This window comes from Orcinus orca, chromosome 6 (genome assembly GCF_937001465.1).
Source record: "Orcinus orca chromosome 6, mOrcOrc1.1, whole genome shotgun sequence".
Taxonomy (NCBI): Eukaryota; Metazoa; Chordata; class Mammalia; order Artiodactyla; family Delphinidae; genus Orcinus; species Orcinus orca.
The window spans coordinates 99788091-99813263 of NC_064564.1; the positions used below are offsets into that span (position 1 = coordinate 99788091).

Sequence of the window (25173 nt, forward strand, 5' to 3'; positions counted from 1 at the left end):
ATAAGGAGCACTCTCTAATTGTCAGTATAACCATTAAGTCTTTCATATCTTTTGAACAAATACTGACATTGAAGCCCTGTCGATCGTTAAGTCAGAAATATTTCCAGACTTATTCAGATAAATTCAAGTGAAGAATCAAGGGGCATTAACTTGCTGTGCAAAATGGACATGTGAGTCATCTTTCCCTTCAGCACCAAGTACACGCAGAGATCAGGGAAAGTAATGTCGGAATGATTCAGAGCTCGATAAGTTTAGTTCAGGAATTCTTCAAAGAGGATGGCTGAATTTTATTGAAGGGGAGGGAAGGAAATGATATCCTAGAAAAGAGACGAAAGGGCTTTCCAGAGAGGAACAGTGAAAGTTACAAGGCCAATAATAAAAATAAAAATAATTACATATATATATATATATATATATATATATATATGTTGTGTGTATGTGTGTTCATTACTATTTACAAACCCTTTCATGTCCACTACTTTATTTAAGCATTACAATAATTCTTTGAGAAGGTATGATTATTATCTCCCATCCTGTTTGCTTAGAACACTGAGGTTTAAAGGGACTAAGTGGAGCCCAGTGTGGAACCTAGATCTTCCAGCGTGAAATTCACTGTTTTTTCCACTATATCATGCTAAGAAGGCAGCCCTCTAGAGGGCTCTGCAAAATACAGCCCCTGGTGAGGATCAGGAGAAGGAAGGAGGGGTCTGGCTACTTGGGTGTCCGCAAATTTGTAACCTCAGTGTTTGTCTCATTTGAGATCCCTGCAGTGAAGCTGAACGAGCTGCTCGAGAACTTTTATGTCACCGTTAAGAAGAGCGACGGCTCAGACTTCCTGGCCACGTCGCTGCACGCCATCCGCCGAGGCCTGGACCGCATCCTGAAGAATGCGGGCGTGGGCTTCTCCATCACCAGCAGCACCTTCAGCTCCTCCACCAAGAAGCTCAAGGAGAAGCTGTGGGTGCTGAGTAAGGCAGGGATGTCAGGTGCCCGTTCTCGCAACATCGTCTACTTCTCCCTCTCTGATGAGGAGGAGATGTGGCAGGCAGGGTGTCTGGGGGATGACAGCCCCATCACCCTTCTGTCCACCGTGGTCAAGTACAACAGCCAATACCTGAATATGCGGACGCTGCAGGAGCATGCTGATCTGATGTATGGTGACATCGAGCTGCTCAAAGACCCACAGAACCAGCCCTATTTCGCCCGGACAGACAGTGTCAAGCGGGAGAGTCGGAGTGGTTCCACTCGAGTGTGCCACGGGAAGATCTACCATGAGCATTCCAGGGGACACAAACAGTGCCCTTACTGCCTCCTCTACAAGTACATGTACATCCACCGACCACCCACCCAGATGGAGGCCAAGTCCCCTTTCTACCTTACTGCCAGGAAGGAGGCCACAGACATGGGCAGCGTGTGGTACGAGGAACAGAGGATGGGACTGAGGTCTCTTCGGGGAATTGTCCCGAACTTAGCCAAGAAGGTCAAGCTGGAAAACTGTGAGAACTTCACCTTCGTCTCATTTACTCAGGTCTCCAGGAGGCTTGGCTCCCACAGCTGCTGCCAGTGAGTCTCCCCTGGGTCCCGGCCACCACCCAACACACCTGGCAGGGGGGGCGCTCCCCCCGCAGCCAAGGCCAGAGTTCTGAGGTGGCAGGGATGACCGTGATTTCATGGTCAGGCTGGTCCCTGTCAGTGGGACTTCCTATTTCTTTGACTTTGCATTTGTTTTTTTAACTGAAAGTAGATGAATCTTTAGGATGTTTTATCCAGATGTGTGTCACCTTTGTTAAATTATAGAGTCTAATGCACTGTATAAATTACTACATACACAAGAGTGAGGAAGTTCATTTTATCTAGTGCCTTTTTAGCACAGATTTTCTCAAAAAAAATAAAAGGGAGTGGGGAAGAAAACCGTTTAAGTAGTCATTAAAAAAAAAATCCCAGTAGCCTAGTAGCTTTAGAATGTTATACACACTTTGTGGAATTACACTCACAGTGAGGAGCTAGGAAGGGAGAGGCAGACGTGTTAACTATTTCCAGGAGAAAAATGGCACCTGGCACTCCTCCTTATGTTTTGTTGATGGATAACTGGGTCCTGCAGAGCAAGCAGCCTTGGTTGATGGAAGGTCGTGGAGCTACGCTCAGTCACGCTGATAGGAAAGTGGGGACTGCTCTCAGCCCTGGGAGGACTTGACCTCTGCATCAGTGGAGACAGTTTTATGAGAAAAGATTAATGCACCAAACGGTGCTTGTGAGAACAAGGTTTCCGATGAACTAGATGGTTTGTACAATGAGGGAATTTCTAGTAGTAGAGAAAGTGTCTTGGAAAAGCGGTCTGCGATCAAAACGTGAAAAACCTCCTGAAGCAGAAGTGCCTACGTTTTCTTTCTCAGCGTCATGTGAAAGCTATTTTCGTTTTTTTAGAGTTTGTTTTTTTTCATCTGTTCCTTGTGTCATACAGTTGTTCCAGCATATAGCACTGGACTGTAAAACAACTGAAAGTCATTTTCAGGCGTAACCAGGAAAATCCAACAGAACAAGCTGCAAAGAAAACAAATTCCAAAACATGTTTATTAAAGAGTTTTGAAATATTTTTGTCAAAGTATGACTCTTTCAGCCACAAGAGATCTCATCATTTTAGGTTGGCACCAATGCTTGGGACACGAGGATGTAGGCAACCTACCAGGTAAGCAAACCCAGCAACAAGCACAGAGTTGAAAAATCAGACCATGATGATAGGTTATCAGTGTAGTTTGAAATCATTTCACTCAGGTGAGATTAAATCTGACCACTTGTCATTCAAACATTAACAGAATGTTATAATAACTGCTCTGAATAAGTGAAAAAGGAGCCCAAAGAGGACTAATTAATAATAATAATAATTTCTAGGGAATCTTTATTTTGTATTTGAGGAAAGACTGCTACAACTTCATACCATTTTGTTCCTGTGTATGTTTTCCAGTCCACAGTTGAAAGTCTAGTATACATTCATTTTGTAGGAGTCCTAAAATCAGCCCTATTTCTTTTTCAAAACATTATTTTAGTATTTATTTTAATTGTTTTAAAAAATCATTCACTGGTCATTGAAATATATCATACTTCCTTTACCAGAGAAGACTCAACCAATGCTGCCTTAAGGTTTAATGTTGTTCCCTTTTTAGTTCCTGCACATTTATTTCGTTTACTAGTTGATCTTTCCTGAATGTAGATTAACTTTGGTATGTCTCCATCTGTATATAAATAACAGGTAATATTTAATAAGCAGTGTTATGACTTGATATTGCACACTGTTCTGTTGTAGTTTCCTATAGGGATTTTAAGGTTTTGATTAAAAGAGACACGAAACACGAGGTACAGTTTCCTTTAGTGGGTGAACACCCAAAGGAAATTTTGTTTGAGGAAAGCACATGGTGGTTTTTCTTGTCAGTACTGCACTTAAACAGAAATATAACCTATGTGAACTACGGGGCAGGGCCTGCAGCTTAATTAATAAAACCTCCATTTTTATTTTAAATCGATTCAAGAAGAAATTGCCATTAGATATCACTGGGATCTTTTCAGATTTTAACATTTCCAAAAGTAGCAATAACTGATCCAGAGGCTGTAATCTTTCTGTTGATAGTGGCTTTTTATCAGCTGAATAACAATCTCTGCCTCAGGTTTGTCGCTTATCACCTATTTGATGGACTTTCAACCCTCAGAGTTCTGAAGTGAATGATTATAATCAAAGTCAGGAGGTAGAATCTCCAGTGATACCTGATGGAAGGAAAGAATCGCATCTCAGCATCCTAAATGCCATTCATTGCATGCCTCCTGTGCCACCCACTGTATAGGTACTTTGTCTATTATATATTTGTGTGTAGATGTGTATGTGTGTATGCACACACACACTTTAAGTTTATATGTGATAACACCTAGTAAACCTGCTAATATGGTGAAGCACCTATCCATCTATATGGTGTGTCCATGCTCAGAGGATCTGAAGGTGGGCAGAGTAGCTAGTTCTTGTTGGGCTTCAGAGTTAAGGCAGTTGTTCTGCCTTTTCGGCCAGCTGTAAACCATACCCTCTGGGGACTGCAGGGTTTTCTACTCTTGGCCTAAGCCAGGAGAGAGGAGATTCCCAAGAGAAGAAAGAGGGAGGTTAAGAGTTTTTTCTCTACTTACCTGTAGTGTTTTTTGTATTCAAAAGTGGGAATGAATACCGGGAACTTGCACATTCACCGAGGCTCAAGTGGCCGTGGCTCTGCCTCAGGAATGGTGGTGCTGTAGGTGTTATGGGACGACCCAGGGAGTCCTTTGGGTGAGCTCTTGCCCCCAGCACCTTCTGCACCTGCTCTAAAGGAAGCCCCGCTCGCCTGGTACCTCTTCCCCAGAATTTAGCCAGTCTCCCCTTGGAAGTTCATTCCAGCAGAGATGATGGGGGCATCAGCTTGAAGGGTATGATTCAATGAAGTATAAAGGCTTTAGCAGAGCACCAGGCACATAGTATTATTTATGCAATAAATCTTAGTTATTTTAGTTACAACCTTCGGTAAGAGTAATAATATTATCCACCTAATCTGCACTATACCACTTATTCCTTCCATTATGGAGATTCTCTCTCCTTTAAACTGTTAAACTTGAAGAGGAAAGCAAACCTGATAATGTGGTCACATTTATACCCATAAATTCTACCTCCAGCACCTCCAAGCCCTGATACCTCAGATATAAGCAAAAACAATTAAAGTATAGAGAAGCCCTGAGAGGCGTTAGGAGAAAGTTTTCCCATGGTTTAGTGTGTTTGCAAAGGGAAGTATTATGGGAAAACCTAACCAAAGTTGTGAAAGAAATGGTCTCCTCGGTCATGTGGCATTTCCCAGCTTTCCTTGGATTATATGCTGTATTAATCTGCCCTGACAAATGTTTATAGAAGTGTGAAACTCTGTTACTTTGATTTTTATTTTAATTCAACCTCATTAAAAGCATCGTGCTATACCCACCCTATCAGCATGTTCATAGACAGCTGTGGAGAAGATCTAGACAAAATAATCCTCCTGTAGAAGCGGAAGCCTCTGGCTACAGAAGGAAGATTACCAGGCTGGCAGCGCCTTCTCTACTCACTTGGTAAATGCTGGTCTCACTTTCCTCAGCTGTGAAAGGAGATCATCGGAAGAGATCATCTCCAAAGTGAATAATGTTACATTTCTGCAGTTCCTCAAGGCCATGTAGTTAGGAAGTGGCAAAACTAGGAGGCAAAATTCCTAATTCCTCAAGATCATATACTGAATCTCCTAAGTGAGTGCTTCTCGCTATATTGGAACGCTTGCTTTAGGAATAACAATTTTCTTGAAATTTTAAGTTTGACAGCTCTTTAAATTATTTTGCTATCTCTATAGGCAGCAGAATGTTATTTTTCTCAGGTTAGGCTAACACTAACCACATTGTTACCACTTAAATAAACAAATATTTATGTTTAAATATTACTCTTATCAAACAAGCATCACTTTGTTGCTTTTGTTGAAATCTGGATTGCTAACAGTGGGTTCTTGAGCTAGTAACCAGTTAACTTTAGGCAGCAAGAAATGCAAACGATGACGATCTCAAAGAAGAGTTACCTCATTTTCCCTCGGGCGCTCCAATTTAGCCTAAGTTAAGACCCATACATATTGAGAAACTGTTAACAAACAGCCCTGAACCGAAGAATGCATCAAAAGTTTCAAATTCACGTATATCTTTAAATGCTTTTACTTTTGGGGTGAATTTTTAATGCTCTGTTTTAAGAGAAAAACATTCAGTTGTTTAGGCAAAGTTCTTAAGTAAAAATCTTAGTTGTGTTTTTCCATATAAATTATCACCTAAGCAAAAACAGGAGTGAAGGGAGAGATTGGTGATGACCTAAGGCTGAACTCCCTTTCTGAGAGAAGAGGAGGCTGTGGGGAATGAAAAACTAGCTTATCTCTGGAAGTTCCTATGTGTTCTGTATCCATGTATCCTGACATCATAGGATTTCCCAAAACTCCTTTGAGGGAGGCTGCCCATCCTTCTGGCAAAGTTTGCCTATTTTGATGATGATTTTGAGTACTTCTAGTTCTTTATAGCCCAAGAAATCCAGAGAGGTTCCCTATGTTTTAATTGTTGATGAGAATCAGATTTTTATGCTCAATTAAAGTGCTTTATTGTTGATCTAATGCAGTTCATATGGAAATTAATAATTTCAGGAAATACTTGTTAAGACCAAAAAGAAAACTCACTGGATTATATGTAGATGCATATTGCTTCCATTACTATTAAAAGCAATTAGATAGATCCCTCTCCCCCACTGAGAATGGGCTCCTAAATATTTTATGGTCAGAATAACTGATTTAATTGATTTACATTTAACTGTAGTTATTTTTACTGATTTGTTCAAATAAGTTTCTGGAAGATTCAGATTTGACTAACACTAACTGTGGTAAGTGCTTTCGCACAGCTTCCTCGTATTCTCATTTAATTCTCACAACAGCTCTGCAGGGTAGGTCTAATTATTCCCATTTTACTTACTGAGAAACCAAGGCTCAGAGAAGTTAAGTAAATTTCCCAAAGTCTCACAGAGCTAAGAAGTTGGAGAACTTAAGTTTGAACCCAGGTCTTCTGACTCCAAATACAGTGCTCAATGCATTAAACTAAACTGCCTTCTTCAGGCCCAAAGAGGTCCATTTATCACAGAGCTTTTAAAAAATTAAACAGTTTCTATTTGTTTGGGAAATATTTCATTTCTCAAACCATACTGTGTCATACCTTATATGTACTCTCTTACTAATTCAATATATTGGTATAATTCAATAGTTCCTGGAAAGCCTGGTGGTTTTCTATGAATAAGTATAACATTTTCTGCCTACTGAGAACCTTCTGTGTTTATCCAATAAATAACTCATATTATCTATTGTCTACCTTAAAGGGCAGATGTTCATGCCAGTTTATTCTAATAAAAGTCAAGTCGTTTACAAACTGCACCTGTTTTGAATGGGTATCATTGCTTAAAATGTAAAGGACTTCCTAGCCTACATCACAATTACATGCTCAGGGTTTTTGCTTTCACCTTTTAATTTTGATGTCAGAGGATTTTTATAATCTTTAGGCTAAAGCAACCTCATAGCAAAATATACTTATTTAGTCATTTGTTTTCTATTCTTTCCTTTATCAGGGCATGGGGATTTTTTTGTTTTGAGGCTTAAAAAATAAAAGGTTATAGGTAACTCTGAGACAGCCTAATCAAAATCCCCCATTTTACCAATAAGAAAATCGAAGCCCAGAGATATTAAAGGGCCCATCCAAGGTCAGCAAGACAATAAGTAGTAGATTCAGGACTAGAAAATTAATCCAGAATCTTTCCTCCATACCATAGCTGGAAGATTTGGATTTTAAAAAATTAATTAATGGAGCTGTCTGGCAGAAGGCCCCATTGACTTCCTGCCTTCCAAGAAAAACACTCATATAGACCCAGAAGAAGGCCACCTCTCAATTCTAGAATCTAGAAGGAATCAATACAATTTACAAGGCATTTGGAAGTAAAGTGAGACAAAACCTTTCAGGTTGTAGCTCACTGTTTTCTTTCGCTTTGCTTCATGAAACAGGTTCTGTGAAATAGAAAATCTGAAAGATATTTAATACTTGTTCTCATTAACCATGTCAGTCTCCTTACTCAGAGCTCTGGTGCCAGAAAAATAACTGGCTTATCCTTTCTCTTAACCAGATGCCACACTATAAAGTGAAAAGCTTCTCTATCCCACCCTCTCTCCCATCTCCCCACCCACCTCCTCTTCATTCAGTCCAGCTCCAAGTTCTAGGGCTAAAATGTGAGCAGCAAGCAGAGAGGATCTGTTGGAGGCATAGTGCATTCTGAGAAAAACGCCCTTTAGGTGAGGACAAAAACAATAAATAAGCAAGTAGCAGAAAATGCAAATATTGTGATTTTTCATGTATGGTGTTGGATCAGAGATCCAGAAAACCAGACAATAGAAAGGAAAAGGATGCCACTTCAATAGAAAAGTGTTAAACTAGAAACTGGACATGGAAATATGTACATCTTCTTACCCTCAACCTGTGCATCCAACAAAGGGATTTGACAAACACTCAAGTGGACAGATAGCAAAATGAAAGGCAAATACTGGGTTTGAGGAGAAAGGACCATTTAAGGATGAGTATAGAGAAAACAAATGCGGCATTAAAAAAAAAAAAATGTGACTGAATGAAGGAAAATGAACAACTTCCAGAACAGTTGAAAGTAGTCTACTGCAAGAAACAAGAAAATTTTAGGATTCTCTTTGTCATAATTGAAGGAACAGAAGAATTGCTTCTATGCAGCAATAGTATGTTATCTTAAAATGGGAATGGATTAAGAGAAAAAGGCAACGGAATAAAATGAAAAAGAAGATAAACTAGAAAGAAGGATTTCAAGGAAGCTAAAAACACAATAGCAGATTAAAATCCACATTGGAAGTAGAAAAGAATAATACAGATGCTTATAAAAAACTCAGTGTGGGACTTCCCTGGTGGTCCAGTGGTTAAGACGCCGCGCTTCCACTTCAGGGGGCACGGGTTCGATCCCTGGTCAGGGAAGTAATCCCGCATGCTGCGGGATGTGGCCAAAAAAATATATATATATATCAGTGTGAAGGACAAACGAGATTTTCTTCCTATCATTCTTTCAAAAGAAACAGGAGATAAAAATAGGGGAAAGATAATGGATTTGGAAGACAGAACATTAGCTAACATTACTGATATTTGCTTTCCTGATGGAAGGAGTATATTAAGAAAAATATCATTAGACTATAAAAATGAAATCTTTCCTGAACAAAACAAAAACCTGTGTATTTAGATTGAAAGGTCTCACTGCATTCCAGGCCAAAAAAAAAAAAAACAAGTGAAAGAGACTTGTACCTAATCACCTCCTGGCAAAATTTTAAACTACCAAGGATAAAGAATGAAAAATCCTGTAGGCATTCAGTCAGACAGAAATAAGTTGCCTATCAGAAAACAAAAGAACATTCTGGCTCCAGACTTCTACTCTATAGCACCAAGTGCCAGGAAACGATAGAGAATTCTGAGGGGAAAAGTTGTGACTTTGGTATTTGATACACATTTTATGTGTAAAGATATGGAAACTATTTTTAGTTGTGACAAGCATTGAAGTAAACCATTTATGTACTATTCTTAAAAAGATAAATTATACTGCAACCTACAAAGCTTGGTTAAATTTTGTTATTGTTGAATATCATAATTTCAAGGGACTGTGGGGTGTCAGATCATTACCCACTGGAAGAAAGATGTATGCTTTTAAATAGATAATATGGCGAGAAGACAAAAATCTCCCCAAATGCCCAAAGTCCTCACTTAAAATGGGCTGAACTAATACAAGAAAATGGACCTAAAAACAATTGCCACCTCACAGCATTGTGTTTCTTTATTTTTATTACTGAAGTGATGCATGATCATTATAGTAAAAATAGAAAATTCAGATACTTTTTTCTACAAATAAAGTTTAAATTGCTGTTTTCCCCACTACCATTTAAAACACTATCCTGAAAGAGTCCCTTGCTTCCAAGTGAGAAAAGGCAAGGGGTCCCCACGTTCGTCCTGGTGTCTGATAGCCTAGACCAGAGCTTGTGGAGGCCATCCTGTGTGCTTCTCCACTCTTCCCAAACTCGGAACTAACAACAGGTGCAAAATTAGAAAATTACAGAAGATAGAATCTGTGTTTTAACAAGAGATCAGGAGAAATGAAACTTGTTTTAGAATACAAATGCCAGAAAAGTTCAGTTTCAACAGCAGGAAGCTGGCTGGGGGCAGTGAGGTGCTTTCCTTAGCTATACTTGAAGTTTTATGGAACTGTGTTTAAATTCAGATAGTAAGGGAATAAAAGCAGTAAAAACAAACAAACAAAAACACAAAAAAACCCACTAAATTACTTCCTTCCAGGGTCTACAGTTATCAGTGTTAGAACTAAAGCTGGGTTGCTTTCTTTTGGTTTTCATTTGCTTGCACTGAACAGACTTGAAAACACACAGGAACACTGAGTGTCATTGGCCTTGCTCAGTTCCTTCCTGGTCATATAAAGGTTTTGTCTGTGCCCCAAGTGGTCATGACAATTTAAACTGGAAATTAAAATTTCAACAACACCAGCATGTTTACTTTAAATTTAGAAATGCGAAAGTGAATGGGTTGCTTTGCGTTTGCTTCGTTTTTCCTTCTGAAGCATAGCAAACCTCTTGCAGATGGTAGGAGCCTCTTCTGGAAAAGCTCCAATTATAACCTTTCCCAGGGTCTCCTCCTGCTTGGCTGTGACTAACAAAAGTCTGTTCACTTTAACTACTTAGACAAGAAACACGTTGCTTTTATTGAAATTTTTAATATTTTCTGTGTAGCCGTACGTTCCAAAAGATAGCAATAAAACTGTGTCCTGGTGTTTTCACTGTTCTGGATTTTTTTTTAAATGTAGAGGAGGCATCCATAATTTCTTAACACTGGAAACATCACTCTGAAGGACAGAGGAAATGGTCAGTAACTTGAATTATTTTATTGTACCATTTTCAACTTTTTCTTTCTTCCTCCAGTGATGCCTGCACATGTACACACATGTAGGTGCACGTGGGATCACCCGAGTGGGAAAGCACGTATGGCATCAGTTTTCTGTCATAGAGCGTCAGGGTTTCTTGTTCATTTAGTCCAGCCCTCTAGTTGATAGTCCAGTATAGTCTTAACAATTTGCAAGGTTCTGGGGTTTTTTTGTTTTGTTTTTTTTAAGTTGTTGGTGTGTTGTTTGGTTTGGTTTATGTACATGCAGCTTGCCTGTTTAACCCAGATTTTTGAAAATAAAATGTTAATGTATATTTTATGTCTGTTTTATTAAAATAACTGCATAATTTTAACTTAATCAGCAGTACGCATGGTTTCTGAATTTTTTTATTTTAGCATCACATTCCTGGAAGTATGTTGTCCTTTGTATTTTGCAAAACGTAGGGACATTTTGAGCAGTTGTGTGCCTGTATTCTCTGCCTCTGAGCTAATGCTTCTGGTGAAATCAGTTATGACTGACTCTCCCTCTGGTTCTCTGATGTAGATTCCTTCACTTGGCAGGCTGAGGGCCCATTTGGAAAGCTCTCATGGTGACTGTATATTGACCATTGTATACATGCCTCTAATGTTTTTCTGCTCTTTAAATTAGTATTTATGGCTTTTGGAGAGTGCATTTAATCCTAAAACCTTTTAAAGTTGAAATTTACTGTTCTATATATACAACAGCTAAAATCATTCCTAGGAAACAAGTTTCTGAAAAATACTTAAGAATGAGTGTAATGGTGGTAATGGTGAAAAGATGAGAGGTTTCATTCACAAATATTGACCCTAAAGCAAATTTAATCTCTTCTCATTGTTTTGCTTAGAGCAATGATTTTTAAAATCTTAGACTCCTGAACCAGTTAAAAAATTTGATGACAACTGTAGGTCATTTTCTCAAGAAGATGTGTATTTGCATGCAACATTACATACATAAACCCAAGTTTAAAAACTCCTGCACTAGATTTTTAAAAAATGAGTTGTCTTTTTGAGATCTATGCTAATATATTTAAGAATCTTCTTCAAAATAATCCAGAGGGGTAGAGAGGATGGAGGTGTAGATGGTATATAAATCGTTAAAGCAGATCAGTGGGTACATGAGAATTCATTATACTCTTCTCTCTTTTTTTGTAGATGTTTGAAATTTTCTATAAGGCAGACTTTAAAATAAACACACAAAAAGCTCTTGTACTAGAGACTCCACAACCCTCCTTACCAGTCTTATAGAATCACAGAATCTTCAAGCTGAAAGGAAGGACCTGAGGAGAGGTGAGAGTAACGATGCTGACAAATACAAGTAAGGCCCTCTAGATAACACCCAAGGAACGTTTTCAGGCAAGGGTGGTGAGTTGTAACAGTAATGGCAAGAACCAGTGAAATTTTAATTGTTAACAGGGCCTGGTTTGCATCTACTAGATAGCAACACATTTTGTCTCTCCCTTTAATACAGAGAGTAGATCTGTGGAAATATGGTTGATCCCAGCAGCCTTAGCTGTAACATACAGATTGAGATGTGATCCATCATGCTGAAAGTACCCAAGATGGGCACACTGAGCCAGGGCCCCAAAAGGCCTGGGGTAGCACATGGCCTTCTAGGCCCGAGGACAAATACTCCTCATGGCATTGCTCTGGAAACTATGTGCTACCGAAACCTTGAAAGAATGAGAGAACCTGCAGGCAAGGACCAGCAAGGGTGTATTAGGTAGGGTAGACAGAGCTAGAGGCGTCAATGGCCTGGTGCCTGCCCACTCTCCCTTAGGTGTCAAGACATTCTTTCCCAGTGCCTGAGGGCATCTCTCAGGAACAATACCTTTTGGCTTGTTTCAGTCTGTTCCATCTCCTTTTTCTTGCCCTCTCCCAGATTAGGACTGGAGCCCCAGAAGGTGTGCAGCCCATCTTCCTTCCCCAGTACATTCCCTTTTCTGTTTCTTCTTTCGGTTTCCCTGTTTGATTTCTTCCTCTGCTTAGGATCATTTTCACCACCATTTTTGCTGGTAAGACACCAGGGACAGACATGAAAGACATTAAGCAAGATATATTTCAGCAATAAACAAGCTTCTGTATTACTCATGGGATCCCAAAGAAATAAGGATGAGAAATCAAAATTCCTGCCGGAGTATTTACAATGTACTCAGCTGTTGAAATGTTCAAAATGCAGTCATGGAAGTAATTTAGCACATTTCTAATACACTTAAGTATGGTGATAATGTGTAAGAGTTTGGTCATTTGAAAAACCCAGTGAATCTTTCAAGACATTATTAAAGAATCTAACGCCCACCGATAACAAATAGCATTTTTGACAGATAACAGTTAATACGATATTTGTGGTTTGTTGTTTCTGTCCCTAGGATAATGGCCCAGAATTGAAAGGATGCAACTCGACCTCCCCATAGGCAGGGAACAGCATTATCTAGATGTTTCCTTTTGTCCTGTAGTCTCAGGACGTGTACAGACTGTGTACAGCTCACTATCATGCATTTCTCCTCAATGTAACAATGCAGCCAGGGCACTGTTTCCCAAGTGTCAGTCATTCGTGTCCCTCCTTAACAATTTTGTGATAGTTGAGTCCACTTGTTCTATTACTTATTTGCTATTTTCTTGAAATTGGTCCTTCTCTTTTACTTGAGTAAGCCAGAAATAAATCCTTTTTTTAAAAGCAGGGTTCCTGGAGTCAAACCCCTCAGGTTCAAATTCCAGTTCTGCCTCTTACTAGTTCTGTGACCTTGGGCAAGTTATTTGACCTCTCTGTGCCTCAATTTCTTCATCTTTAAAAAGGGGATAACAATATCTAGCTTGTAGGATTGTGGTGAGGATTAAGTAAGAATATTAACACATATACAGCACTTAGAACAATGGCCAGTACCTAGTAACTGTCAAAAAATATTAACTGTTAGCTATGGTTATTTATATTACTACATAAATGCTGGATTACTTGCAGTACATAGAGATAACAATACATAACTACTAAAGTTAAAAGTGTTTGCCCACATGTACCCCAAGAATCCTCTCTAGCGTCACCAGTGGTGCAGCCATCCACTGTGGGAAACAGCTTGGCCAACCTCTTCTGTCTGAAGTTACCTTCTCCTTGGCTTCCATGAGGACTTAAGGTGTCACTATCTCCTGATTTTTTCGATGCGTCGCTAGATTCTCAGGCACCTCGTCCCTTGACTCTGTCATTTATACTGATTCAATTTTATACACTTTGTCAGGGCGATTTCATCCCCTCCCATGGCCTGAGCATAAGCAGACCTACGTTATCGAAAACTTTTTCAACCGGGGCTCTTTGTCTGAACCACAGAATGCAGAATGCAACCCGAGTGCCTGTTTTCTCAGTTCTCCTGAGAACTAGTGCCATTCTAGATCAGGGGAGAGATGCTCATTCCTTCCAGACGGTGGAGGCCTTAGGGCAGCAGTGCTTAATTCTCTAGTGGAGCCGCCGCTGAGAAAGGCTCCTCGACCCAGGTCCCACCCGTATTTCTTCCTAAGGTAATGGCGCTTGTATCCACTGTGTTGCCCAAGCCAGAAACCTGACATTTTCCATGACCTCCATCCTCCCTCTCCCCCCATTCCTCTCTCATCCTCCATTGTGTTTCCATCATTGGATAATTCTACCTGCCTTAATAACCCTTGAATCTCTCCCCTTCCCATTCTGCTCGCTGCCACCAGCTTGGTCAGCCCATACCACTTGCCCCAGGATCACGTAAAAGCAACCTGAGTGGTCTTCTTGCCTCTACTAGTCTATCCTCCACTGCTTCCTGGGAAAATCTCACTAAATGCACACCTTATTCTATCATTACCCACCCATGGCTCTCCAAAGCCCTTCTGATAAAGCGCCATACCCTCCACGTGGAGGCTGGCTCGTGCTGTTACCCCACTCCCGCGTCTGCACTGGGCCTGCTCCTCCCCTCTGCCCAGGAGGCCCTCTCCTTCCACCCGCTCCTCTGCCATCACCCCTTTCTTTTGTGAAAGTCTTACTCAACCTTCAGTTCTTGCCCGGCACGCTGGACATGTGAGCTCCTCCTCTAAGGAGCAGCCAGTCCTCTTGGATTCTGCAGCCTCGGGAGTTAGCAACGTTGAACAGGACCAGGATCCAGTCACTGTCACCCCTGCAGGGCAACTCCCATCCCCAAGGAGCCAGGTGTGTTCAAAGGGGGCAGCTCAGCATTTGCCCCAAGAAGTGGCTAACCCGGGACACCAGGACAGAGGGCCGGCTGTGCTTCAGCTTGCGGCTGCTCAGAGCCTGTCTTTTCACTGTTGGACGTTTTCCTAAGAGAACTTGAATTAATAGCTCGGTAATGAATAATGAGGGGCTGGCACACACTCCTGTTTTCTTAACAGAATTATGGCTGCCAGCCTCACTGTATTGGCTACAATATTACAAGGCTCTGGAATCTCCTGGGAGACTCCCAACAGTCATAACATCTGTGGCAAGGAGAAGATTTCCAAAAGACTGCACTGGAGAAGCACCCAAAGAGGTACAGCTAAATTCCTTCTGACCGAAGAGTTTTAATCTGGCACCCGTGGCTGGGTTTCAGGGAGTCTAGGAACCCCTAAGATTATAGGCGTAGGTTTTTTTGTGTGTATGTCTATGTGTACATTCACTTGGGGAGAGGGTCCATGCTGAGGACCAAGATGCCAGTTTTCCCTTTAGATGGTCAGACTTATTTCATTTGTTCATTAAAATGTTTGGACACTTGTTATAATGTGCCAGGCACTATCCTAAGTACTGGGGGTATATATCAGTGAAAAACACACACACACACACACACACAAGTATTTGCACTTACAGCCCTTATATTCTAGTGGGAGAAGGCAGACAATAAACAAAATAAGAAAGTCAGTTACATTCTATGTTAGAGGGTGCCAAGTGTCCAGAGAAAAATTAAGCAAGGTTGCTGATAAAGGGAGATGAAATTTTGAATACAGTGGTCCAAGAAGGCATCATTTAAAAGATGACATTTAAGTAAAGACTTGAGACTGTTGAGGGAGCAAAGCTACATGGGTAAAGGGGGGAAGACCGTGCCAGGCAGAGGGAAAAGCGGGGGGAGGTCCCTCGCTCTTCAAAGTTGCTTTCGCCTGACATTGAGGCAGACAGCAGGGTCTAAGAAAACATCATCACCTTCCGGTAGAATGGAAGGGCTGGGCATCTCAGGTCAAACTGCTTTCTGTCTGATGGACCAGACTGGTTTGTTGGACCAAAGCTGCAAAGAATAAGAATATCACTCGGGACCAGGGACTGACATTCATTATCATTCAGACCTGTTAGTTATAGCACGAGGTGGAAGCACATGTACTTTTGGCTCAAATTCCAATTGTCATTTTGGTCACTGGCAGTTTTCAGTAGATCAACAGCCTCTCAGTAGAAAAGCTTAATAACCCTAAGAGGGAAAGAGAAAAGAGTACATTAAGATTCAAGGGGGGAAAAACGTTGCCTGTTTTCAGCTAAATTCTCTTTGTTCCAACAAAGACTCATTTGACAATATTTTGTATAGTTGAAATCTATTGTAAAGATTTTGGCTTTTATTCTTAGTGAGATGGAAACTCATTAGAGAAAAGACATGATCTTAACTTATATTAAAAAATTACTATGGTAAAATGTACATAAAATTTACCATTTTAACCATTTTTAAATGTTACAGTTCAGTGGCATGAAGTACATTCACATCGTTGTGCAACCATCATGACTGTTCATTTCCAGAACTTTTTCATCATCCCATAGTGTAACTCAGTACCCATTAAATAATAACTCATTTCCCCCTTCTCCCGGCCCCTGAGTAAAACCACCATTCTACTTTCTGTTTCTGTGAATTTGACTGCTCTAGGCATCTCATATAAGTGGCGTATTTGTCCTTCTGTGTCTGGCTTATTTCACTTAGCATAATGGCTTCAGGGATCATCGGTGTTGTAGCATGTATCAGAATTTCATTCCCTTTTAAAGCTGAATAATATTCTGTCGTATGTATATACCATAGTTTATCTATTCGCCCGATGATGGATATTTAAGTTGTTTCCACCTTTTGGCTTTTGTGAATGATTCTGCTGTGAACATGGGTGCAGACAAATCTGTTTGAGTCCCTGCTTTCAGTTCTTCTGGGTTTATGCCCAGAAGCAGAATTACTGGATCAAAGGATAACTCTGTTTAATTTTTTGAGGAACCAACATACTGTTTTCCACAGCAGCTGCACCATTTTACATTCCTACCAACAGTGCACGAGGGTTCCAATTTCTCCACATTCTCACCAACATTTGTTTTTTGATTCGTTTGGGGTTTTTTTTGACAGCAGCCATCTTTGTGGTTTTTTATTTGCATTTCCCTAATGATTAGTGATGCTGAGCATCTTTTCAGATGCCTTACTTACATTTTTAAAATATCACTCTGGCTGTTGTGTTGAAATTCTCAACTGTGGGGCGAGATGAAGGACAGGGGACAAATGTGGAAGGAGGAAAGCCAGTTAGAAGTCTGTTGCAGAAGTCTAGGTATATGATGATGGTGGCTTGGAGCAAGATGTTAGAAGTGGAAGTAGTAAGAATTCATGGGATTCTGGATATACTTTGAGGCTAGAGCTGCTACGATTGAAAAAGGAGTGTGAGAAAGGAGTCCAGAATAACTCCTATGATTTATGGCTATGCAAATAGCCATTTACTGAGTCAGGGAATGCCGGGGGAAGAGTATGCTGGGAAGGTGAGGTATTAAGAGTCCAAGTCTGGACATGTTAAGTTTGGTTGCCTATTAGACTTCCAAGTGGAGATGTCAGTTTGACGGTGGATATGGGAGTTTGGAGATCAAGGGTATTTCAGTTATCTTTTGCTGCATAATAAATAAACTACCCCAAAATTTAGGAGTTTAAAACAGCAGCAATTTATTATTTATCATCCTGTGGGTTGACTGACTGGCTCAGCTGTGCAGTTCTGCTCTATGTGGCATCAGCTGGGATCACTCACTTGGCTGCATTCAGCAGTGGGCTACGTGGGAAGGTCCAAAGTATCTTCATTCACGTATCTGGCACCTCAGGGAGTCAGACTTCTTACGTGGCGACTGGTTTCTCCAGAAAGGACGAGATCAGAAGTTGTCAGGCTTCATAAAGTATAGGTCCAAAATGACATAGCACCTCTTCTGCCATATCCTATTTGTCAAAACATGTCACAGGGCCAGCACACGCGAGCAGAGGGAACACAGACTCCACCTTTTGATGAGAAGAGTGGCATGTGCCTAGCAGGATTGGGTGGCAGCCATCTCAGGAGACTGACCAACACAAAGAGAGCTCAGGGTTGGGGACTTCAGTTTGAAAGCAATCAGAAGATTGTACTTAAGCCATACTACTGTATGAAGATTACCCAGGGAATGACTGTAGATAGAAAGGAGATGGAAAGGCTGATCTCCAGGGTATTCCAACATTTTGCATTTGGAAGGAGGAGAAGCCAGTAAATGAGACTGAGAAGAAACAACCAGTAAGGAAGGAGGAAAACCAGGAGAGTGCAGGGCTGCTGAAGACAGGTGCAGAGAGTGTTTCAAGAAAGAGGCAGTGAGGGGGGGACTTCCCTGGCAGTCCAGTGGTTAGGACTCTGCGCTTCCACGGCAGGGGTCACAGGTTAGATCCCACATGCTGTTCGGTGTGGCCAAAAAAAAAAAAAAAAAAAAAGACGGAGTGATTCGTTGTGGAAAATGCTGCTGAAAGTTCAAGCGAGACAAGGGATGAAGATTGACAACTGGATTTGGCCACGTGGAGACGACTGGTGGTTTTACAAGAATAATTTCAGTGAATTTGTGAAGACATAAGCTTGATTAGGGTGAGTTCCAGAGACAATATGCAGACAGAAATTAAAGGCAGTTGGCATAGACAACTCTTTTCAGGAGTTACACAGGGAAGCAGAGAAATGGGACAGTAAATAATAGGATGTAGATCAATGGAAGACAAATGAAGAAACCAGCTTTCAAAAGAATGTGAACCATTCATCCATTACAGCAAGTAAGGCAGAGTATCATATGGCCACAAATGCAGGTAGGGTGATTAGATGTGCTAGTGGGAGGTGCTGTAGAAGCAAATGCTGTCTAGCGGTGAAGGGACGGTTAGTCCAGCCTTGGACAAAATGTAAGATCATCAGACTATCTTTGCGTAGGTGCACATTTATAGGCAAAAAGCATGATTCTGTGGAGAAAGCTAGGAATGCAAAGAAATAACTGACAATGTGGAACCTGAGAGCATGTGGCTCGGGAGGGGATGCAGAACTTGGGGCAGAAGAGGACTATCTGACTCCAGCTTCAGAGAATGGCCTGAGTCTGGTGACTCAAGAACGGGGAAGGCAGTCTTTAGAGCCCAGGATGTCAAGGACCTGGGAAACTAGGGTATTAGGTCACACGACAGTGGCTGCCGATACCTCCAGGACAGCAGCAGGGGTAACGCAGGGGAGAGGACGACTGTGAAGTAGTAGTCGAGTCCTTAAAGAAGGGGAGGGAGCACCCAGGCAGAGTACTGGGCAACGGTGATGCTGGCGTTTTTAAGGGGGGAGGGGGCATGCATTTTTAAGAAGTGGATTTTGAAAGGAAATGAATATTCTGGAGGGGCAATGGTGAGTGAGCCAGACACTAGCTGAACCTGCAGCCGGGATGTAACCCCTGATCTGCCTCCTCCTGAGAGGCACTGGAGACCTGTAGACCTCGAGAGGAAGCCAGGGACTAGAAGGAGTTCGAACGTATGTATAGATATATTTTGGTGATTGAACCAAAGGAATTCCAGACATCACAGCAGGGCATCATCAGGAAAGGACGTCATGGGAGGGTTGGGGGCCGCAGGTGCAGGGCAGGAGGCTGAACCGCAAGGGAGGAAAGAGCGGGCAGCTCACTCTGGTGGCAACCAAGAGCGAAAGGCAGGCGGTGGAGGTGGCACCCGAGGCGAGATGGGAGTTTTAAGTTCTGCTCTCCCACCTCCTAGCTGTGTGGCTAAGAGATCACTTAGCAAGTTAGTACATCTTGTGTTTAGATGGCAAGTGACAGAAAACCTACTTTAATCTGGCTTAAACAATAATGAGGGTTTACTACCCCCATACATACCCTTCCATAGAGGAAGGGCGGCACTGTAGGAATTGACTCAGCTGTGCAATGATGTCCTCAAGGACCCAGTTTCTCTGTATTTCTCTGTTGCACCTTTTATCGTGGTGGCTTCATCCTAAGTCTGTTCCACCTCATGGTCACATGACGGCTGCCAACAACACTCAGGAAAAAAATATATATAATTTCCTTTTACACATCTAGAAAGACTCCCTTTTGGTAGCAGTCTCAGAAAGGTGAAAAAATATCTTTTCCATACGTGCAGCAAACCTCTCCTGCAGTCTCATTTGGGTTGAACTTGGGTAACGTGTCCACTCTTGAACCAGTTCCCGTGGCCTGTGATATACCACGTGCTGACTGGCTGTGGCAAGAGGGAGTTATCCTGATTGGTTTGGAGCACGTAAGGCCCACCCCTGTTGCTGAGACAGTCGGCACACTGGCTGTATTGGGGAAGAGTCATGCTGAATAAAAATCTGAGTATTGTTAGGAAGGGGAAAGGAAGAATTTGTGCTGAGTAGACTATAAGAACGTCCACTCACTGAGCTGTCGTGAAGGTTAAATGAATATTTGCAAGGATGCCTTGCTTTTTCTTTCTTAAAAGGTTCTTGGAGGTAGAGCTCTAGAGGAAAGCTGTGAGAGCGAAAGACAGATAAGGGGGGATGTGAAGAAACAGAAATTTGGGTTAAGAATGCAAGAACTAAGCGGAAGAGACAGCAGAGGTAGATGGGGCTGGAGCTGAGGCGTGGATGTAAACAGAACACGCCTGTCTGAATTCTCAGTAGAAACTGAGAGTGAAAATTCTTCTGGTGCCTTGCAAGTCCCCCTTTCCCAAGAGCTCATGAGGGCCTAATTGGTTCATCTCTATACCTGCCTGTGCTCAAAAATGTTCAGTCACTCCCAGCTCTATACTGGGCTACAGACATTCGCCTCACCCTGGAATTCCAGACTCTCTAGAATATGAGTCCAGCCTACGTTTGGCTTCATTCTAATTATTGCCATATACAAATTTACCCACAAGGTCCATACAAGTCCAACCAAACTGGACTTTTGGTTGCTTCACAATGGCCCCTACACCGGCTCTCCTGCCTGCCTTTGTGCAGGTTTTTCTTTTGCTCTGAATGTTGCTCTCCTATCTTTCCCGGCTGGAATCTCTCATCTTGAAAGCCAAGTTCAAATGATTGTTCTCCCATGGAGCCTTCACTGGTCCTTCCATGCTCATGTACTCATTCCTTCCTCACTACTGGTGTGCTATTAGCATTAGCTACTAGTGTCACCTACTCTAGACTGTCAGATTCTTGAGGACAGCGAAGTTCTCCTCCATACATGTTCATTCTTTATTTGCTCATTAAAAAAAGCTGTGGGTGTCAACTGTGTGCTAGTCACTGTGCAGACAGAGGTGAGGAAGTAGCACTCAGTAAATACTGGTTGAACTTAATGCTACTGAAATGGGCTAGTGCCAGCTGGTAGGATTCCAGTGGGGGGACCAACTGCACTAACGAACCGATGTCCTCTCTGTCGATCTTCTATTCTGAGTGTAACCATATTTGCCAAAACCCTTGCCTCAGTGGGCCTTAAGTGCATATAAAAGCTGAGTTTTTATTGCCAAAGTAAAGCAAAGAACTGAGACAAATAATGAGACAGCTTATAGATTGTTCAGGAAAAAAAAAAATCTGCCTTTGAAATTATTAAGTCATTTCAGTTTTTATTCCAGAGTCATACAAAGCACTATCGTCTGTATTATTTAGCAGTGGCTTTCAAAACATTTTTGCCATTTCACAGTAAAAAAAAAAAAAAAAAACCTTTATATCATGATTCAGGTCATATTTATTCATTCATTCATTCCTTCAATTAAGTAAGTATTAACTACCTACAATATGCCAAATACTATTCTCAGCAGAATACAGTAGTAAACAAAAAGGAAGGAGGGAACAAAAGCCCTTGCCTTCAAAGACCTTACATGCTAGTGGAGCATACAATAAACAAAATAAGTAAAACACACAGAAAAGGAAGACTCATGAACAAAACCTCCTATTATTACGTGCCATGTACTCTGATATTTTCTATTTTATATAAAAAAAAAAAAGCGGGTCACACCCCATTCAGCTATTAAGTTGGCCTCTCAATTCGGTAACGTGTTGAGACCTACACTTTGAAAAATACTGATCTACACACTTTATGGAGTAGGCAGAGTGTGTTCTGTGTCCGTTATACAGATAAGACAGAGTGACACGTAAAGCTCAAGGTTAAGTGGGTTAGCCACACACACGCGCGCTCCGAGGGAAGCAACGCTGGCACGTGTCCTCAGGGCTTCTGACGGAGCCCACTGCTGCCCTCTCCATTATCCTCTGCAGTCCTCACAACTGTCGTAGTCCCTACTTCTCTTTGACTATGAAATCCTGACCTCTATCTGGAGCAGCTCATCCCTCCCCTGCCAGGTAAAATCCCATCGATACTCCTAGGCCTGTGTAGACTGCCCGTCTCCGGGATGCGGCTCCTGTGCCACTCACTGGACGCTGGCTTCCTCACTGCTGTACCACAGTAGGATCCTCTCCACCGTGACCTCTTTAAGAGCAAGTCTTACTCTCCTTTTCCCCCTAGGGCACAGCTTTACAGAGTAGGTATTAGAAAATACACATGGAACTGAACTGAATTTGTAAGTGACTCAAAGGAGAGGGGTGAAGGAAGTGCTCACTCTATTTGAAAGGCTGCGACCAGAAGAGATACCACTGGGAAAAGACCTCTTTACCGAGGTTATAAAAGTCACACATTTGGCAGAGGCTTCAACAATAAAAAACTATACAATCCAAAAAATGTATCTCCTTAGCATCGGGAGATTTAGAACGATGCCAGTAGCTCCTGGATCGCACAGAACAGAAGCTTAGTCAAATCAATTCAAGGAAATGAGGACCACGATAAGAAGGGCCAAGGCTAGCTGTGTGGACCTGAGGCAGGGCAGAGGCAAAGGCCCCAGGTGACCCTCAGCAGCAGAAGAAAGGGCACCTTTGCTGCAATGGTGACCATTACGATGGGGACAGCTGCCAACTCACCCAAATGAAGAAAAGCAGTCGCAGTTCTCAACAGAAAGAATCTAAATGGCGCAGCCATATCTAGAATTGTCCACTCCTTTTCATATAGTTGGGGTAAGATGGGGCTGTGTGGTTGGTACAAATATCTAAGGGAAGGAGAGAGAAGAAACTCTTCAAAAAGGGAGATGGACTTATTCTAATTATTGACCCAAACTGGAATATAAAGTTTAAATTTCAGGCTACCACCAGAGAGGATGGGGACTCAAGGCCAAGATGAGGTCAGTTATAAAAAATACTGTATCTGTGATATAGTAGAAAACTTAATTTCAGTCCTATTAAAAGTAAAAAAATGTCGGTTAGCTAAACGACCTCTAAGTTTCAGGGACCTACAACTGAATTCTCTAACCCATGGTTTTCAGACTTTATTTTGAATTAGAGACACTAATTCCGTGGAACTAGGGTCAGCTGTAGGGACTGCATATTTAAATAAGCACCCTGGATTCTGTTAAAGATGTATCACGTTGAGAAACTTGCTTAACCTAATTCTTTCCTTTTTACAATAACCAAAAAGGGGCTCAACTTTAGTTAATGTTTCTAATTAGAGCAAAAATGGGCAGTAAAACTGTACAGGCACACCATTCATGCAGTGACACTAAATAAGAGCATATGCAAAATTTAAAACTACATTTCTTATTAATTGTTTTTAATAGCATTTAGTCACATAATTTGTAGTGGCATAGGTTTATAAAAGATGTTTAAGACTGGTTGGTAACTCAGTCTTATCTTGGGTTTTCCTTTAAAATTGAGAATAGGGGAACGAGTCACAAGTTAAAGGGTATTTCAGGATACGTTGATTATAAACTCAAAAGGTACACTGATATCAATTCTATAAACAGCAAATGTGAATGTAACTTATTTAAGCCTATTGGTTCACATTTTTAAAAAGCACCCTCATTTGTTTAAAGTTAAGTACTTTAAATGGTTCTTGAAAGTCTACTGTAGACATAATAAACTCAGTCCAACTAGCTGGTGGTGGGGTGGGTTTATATGACCACATCCAATTCAGAGTCTGACTCAGAATTAAAAATCAAACTGCATTACACAAAAGTTACAGTCATGGGTAGCATAATCAGTTCCTCAGATAATACAGCTTCCAGAGCTATCATCATCCTGGTCACCCTCTGTTTTGCTTTCACTTACACATATCTTTCTTTTAAAGAAACAAAATATGTAAAAGTTCACCAAAATTCGGCAAGTCGCAGTTTGTATAGCACTGACTGATAGTAGCTTTGGCATTTGATATTACAAAGTTACTTTTGTTACAAATATTTTCTTCATTCTGGGTCAAGGCGAGGTAAAACAGGAAGAATAAGATTCCCAAATGCAGAATCTTGAGTTATGAAGTATCCAGATGAATGTGCATGTGCATGCTGGGAAAGAGTTAAAAAAAAAGAAAAAAAAGGCAATTCAGCTATTAAGAGTCACAATTCTTCAACCAAGGCAGTAAAATTACTTATCCTCTCTGAGTGCTTGAGACCAAATTTGTTTTAAAAATCAGTCCTTATGCTGTTAATTTTGTTTAAATACACAGGAGATGGATAATAATAAAGAATTCATATTAACAATTTGCACCAGGTACTAATTTATCATCCCCACTCTCTCCCCTGTGATTCTCTTCAGTCAATAATTGAGTCGAAGACATGAATTACTTTGTTCCTTGGAGTGGGGAGGAAAACTAGCAACAAAGGTCCCAAAGTACTCTGTTCTTGGTCAGTAACGCAGGAGAGTGAGAAAGAAGGGCAGTAGTTGGAAGGAGAAGGGGGAAAGACAGCTGATTACTGGTGATTAAGATACCAACATTTTGTAGAGAATGTTGGCATACAAATAACAGAAAACCACCAGTGACGTCCCTTGTCACTAAACAAAGGACTGTTCATAGGTTGTCTAAAGTGAGATGATCTTTAATATCCCTTCCAATCCTGAGATTCTAAGGTTTAAAAGCATAGGTAACGATGTCTAGTGCAAGGTTTCTAGGAATCTTAGTTAAATTATCCAAGATCAATGAAATACTAAAATTGGTTATCATAATAAGAACAATTTTTTTAACTGATAGATTATCACATTCCTATAGTCTTTAAACATTTCCTGCACAACAGACATGCTGACCATTAAAAACAGAATCCAAACAACAATAATAAACCGGTCAGACTATCACAGGACGTAACGGCACACGACAAATTTGAAAAACTAGATATGTGCTATTAAAGTAGCCAGTTCAGCTTTTCAGGATCATTCTGTCCATCCAAGTACCCTAAACTCTTCTGTGTGCAGCAGTCCCTTGCCAGGTGTGGCACAGAATCAATCATGACCACGTCAACACCATGAAAGATACTTTCATTACTGCCGTATCTGGTCCTTCAAATCCTCTGGGCATGCCTGAATGTCAGCAAACAACTGCAATTACGTGTGGAACGTTTTTATTGATATTGCTCCACTGAAATACAAAGTAAGAATAGTGCTGGTTTCCAA

The 25173-nt window shown here is 41.2% G+C and overlaps 2 protein-coding genes across 9 annotated transcripts in view; one reads left to right on the top strand and one right to left on the bottom strand.

The window, feature by feature from the left end:
* Positions 1-9913, top strand: part of KIAA1958 (KIAA1958 ortholog) — a 178964-nt gene extending 169051 nt beyond the window's left edge. For both annotated transcript variants that reach the window (XM_033427434.2, XM_004269331.3), the window contains one exon: positions 761-9913. In XM_033427434.2, coding sequence (XP_033283325.1) covers positions 761-1567 — 807 coding nt within the window. In that variant the 3' untranslated portion in view covers positions 1568-9913. The remainder of the gene's footprint in view (positions 1-760) is intronic.
* A 2337-nt stretch (positions 9914-12250) lies between these two features.
* Positions 12251-25173, bottom strand: part of INIP (INTS3 and NABP interacting protein) — a 39048-nt gene continuing 26125 nt past the window's right edge. For 3 of the 7 annotated variants that reach the window (XM_004269330.4, XM_033427439.2, XM_033427437.2), the window contains one exon: positions 21294-24074. In XM_004269330.4, the coding sequence (XP_004269378.1) occupies positions 23979-24074 (96 nt within the window). In that variant the 3' untranslated portion in view covers positions 21294-23978. Of the gene's footprint in view, positions 15951-21293; positions 24075-24096; positions 25139-25173 lie in introns of those variants that run through there. The other 4 variants (XR_007477874.1, XM_049711008.1, XM_033427436.2 and 1 more) reach the window with 4 other exon arrangements.